This window comes from Myotis davidii, unplaced genomic scaffold (assembly GCF_000327345.1).
Source record: "Myotis davidii unplaced genomic scaffold, ASM32734v1 scaffold72, whole genome shotgun sequence".
Classification (NCBI taxonomy): Eukaryota; Metazoa; Chordata; class Mammalia; order Chiroptera; family Vespertilionidae; genus Myotis; species Myotis davidii.
In genome coordinates, this window is record NW_006284618.1 from 2,256,957 (window position 1) to 2,258,962 (window position 2,006).

The 2,006-nt window shown below is 57.8% G+C and overlaps 1 protein-coding gene across 1 annotated transcript in view; it reads left to right on the top strand.

Moving 5' to 3' along the window:
• The window catches only part of CALY (calcyon neuron specific vesicular protein), a 7,426-nt gene that overhangs the window by 4,885 nt on the left and 535 nt on the right, over nucleotides 1–2,006 (top strand). The window contains exon 4 of the mRNA XM_015572502.1: nucleotides 897–1,394. Coding sequence (XP_015427988.1) covers nucleotides 897–1,394 — 498 coding nt within the window. The remainder of the gene's footprint in view (nucleotides 1–896; nucleotides 1,395–2,006) is intronic.

The following is a 2,006-nucleotide window of genomic DNA, read 5'->3' on the forward strand; positions in this document are numbered from 1 at the left end:
AAATTAGGATCAAGGTGCTGAGGCAGCCACAGGCCCTGAGCACCCAGGGCTGGGCCAGGTGGGCTGGGCCCCCTTTCTCAGGCTGCTGCTGTCAGGGAAGTTGGACAAGGAAGCGCCCACTCAGAGGCACGGTGGGGGTTGGGGGGACGAAGGCTGGGTGCTTAAGGATGGGGGTGCTGAGGGACTTGGGGCTGAGCAACGCCAGGCTGACCTGTGGCCAGTGGGACCCAAAGCCTCCCTCTGGCTGCACAGTGGGTGACAGCCACTGTGGGCAATGCGTGCATCCGCCTTCCCTGCAGGTCATTTGTCTCCTCCTGAGTGACTTGTTGGTTTCCTTTCTTTTTAAAAAATTTTTTTAAAATTGAATTTAGAGAGGAAGGAAGAAGGAAAGAGAGAGATAGAAGGATCAATGAGAGAATCATTGATCGGCTGCCTCCTGCAAACCCCACACTGGGGATCGAGTCTGCACCCTGGGCATGTGCCCCGACCAGGAATCAAACCGTGACCTCCTGGCTCATAGGTTGACGTTCAATCACTGAGCCACGCCGGCCGGGCTTGTTGGTTTTATACATACTATAGACAGTCGCTCTTCCTGCTAGGGACTCTGGCAAATATTTTCTCCCACCTTTTTTTTAGCATTATTAATTTTACGAATAATGATTTCTCTCCTTTTCCCTGTACTATTTCTAAAGCCTTTCATGTTTCCATAGTAAAACCTGCCCCTTCCCCCTATTGTTTCTGAGAAAGAAAGCCTCCCCCCCACGGGCTAGTAGGGTGGGTTGGGGGGCTCAGCTGGGTTCGCAGCCCCATCATGAGGACTGTCCCAGGAGCCCAGGCTGGGTTCCGTGCCCCCCCGCCCCCCGCCCATGGGTTCCTCTCCTCTCCCTCACCTGCAGATGCCCCCAGCACGCATGCTGGCTTTCGTCATGGCGCTCATGGGCTGCCTCCTGATCATGTACAAGGCCCTCTGGTACGACCAGTTCACCTGCCCAGATGGCTTCCTGGTTCGGGTAAGGCAGGCAAGCTGGGCCCAGAGTGGGGAGGGGGTCCCCAGGCAGAGTACCAGGGAGGGGCCCTGGGGGTCTCCAGGGGAAGCATGGGGACAGGTGCCCCCAGGGGAGCCCAGGGCGTGTCCTGCTCCTGTGGGATTAGGATCTCCTAGCACCTTGTGCTCCGGTTACCTCCCCAGAAAACATTCAAATCCTCTTTTGAAAGATTCAAGGAAAAGGTGTCTTAGCCAGAGACGTTGTGGTCCTGTGAGTAAGAACTATGTAAACCTCAGGGAGGAGGTGCAGGGACAGAGGCGAGCTGGCCAGGCAGCCCTCCCGGTCAGCATCTGCTCTGCACCAGAGGTGCTGCTCTCTCCCGCACTGACCTGTGCAGGGCCTTCTGTGTGATATGACATTAACCTTCTCCCACAGTTGGCAAATATTTCCTCCCTTCTCTTTTCTCTCTCTTAACTTTAGTAAGGGTTTTTAGCCTTTTTAGTGTATTTTCCTAACGCCTCTAATTTTCCAGTAGTGAGATCTACTTTCACCCTAACCCGGGCGTTCCTGATGGCCTGGAAGGCCTGTCTGCATTCCCACGGGCTCCCTGTCCGCCACTGGCTGGGATTCCCTCCATGTGCTCTTGGTGGGGGTGGGCTGGGGTGTGCTCGCTGAGCCCCTCCCCTTCACTCCTGGGGAGGGGCCACCACCCCCCTTCTGAGAGGGGTTGATGCTCCATGGAGCCCCCACTTCTGAACTGGAGGCCAGCTTGGGTGGCTGGAAATCAGGGCAGAAACAAATGTATCCCGGGCGACTGTGCGCAGTATCACTGAGCTGCTCCAGAGCAGGACAGGAAGGCCTGGAGGTCCCGGCCCTCCCCTCCTGTGGCGCACAGTGTGGCTGCCGCTTCGTGCTTCGGGGTCGGTGTCATACAGGGGAGCTCACCCCCGGTGTGCGCACCTGAGCCCAGGGGCAGCCCCGCCCCCTGCCCCGCCGCGCCCCGCCCCTGCAGCAGCACAA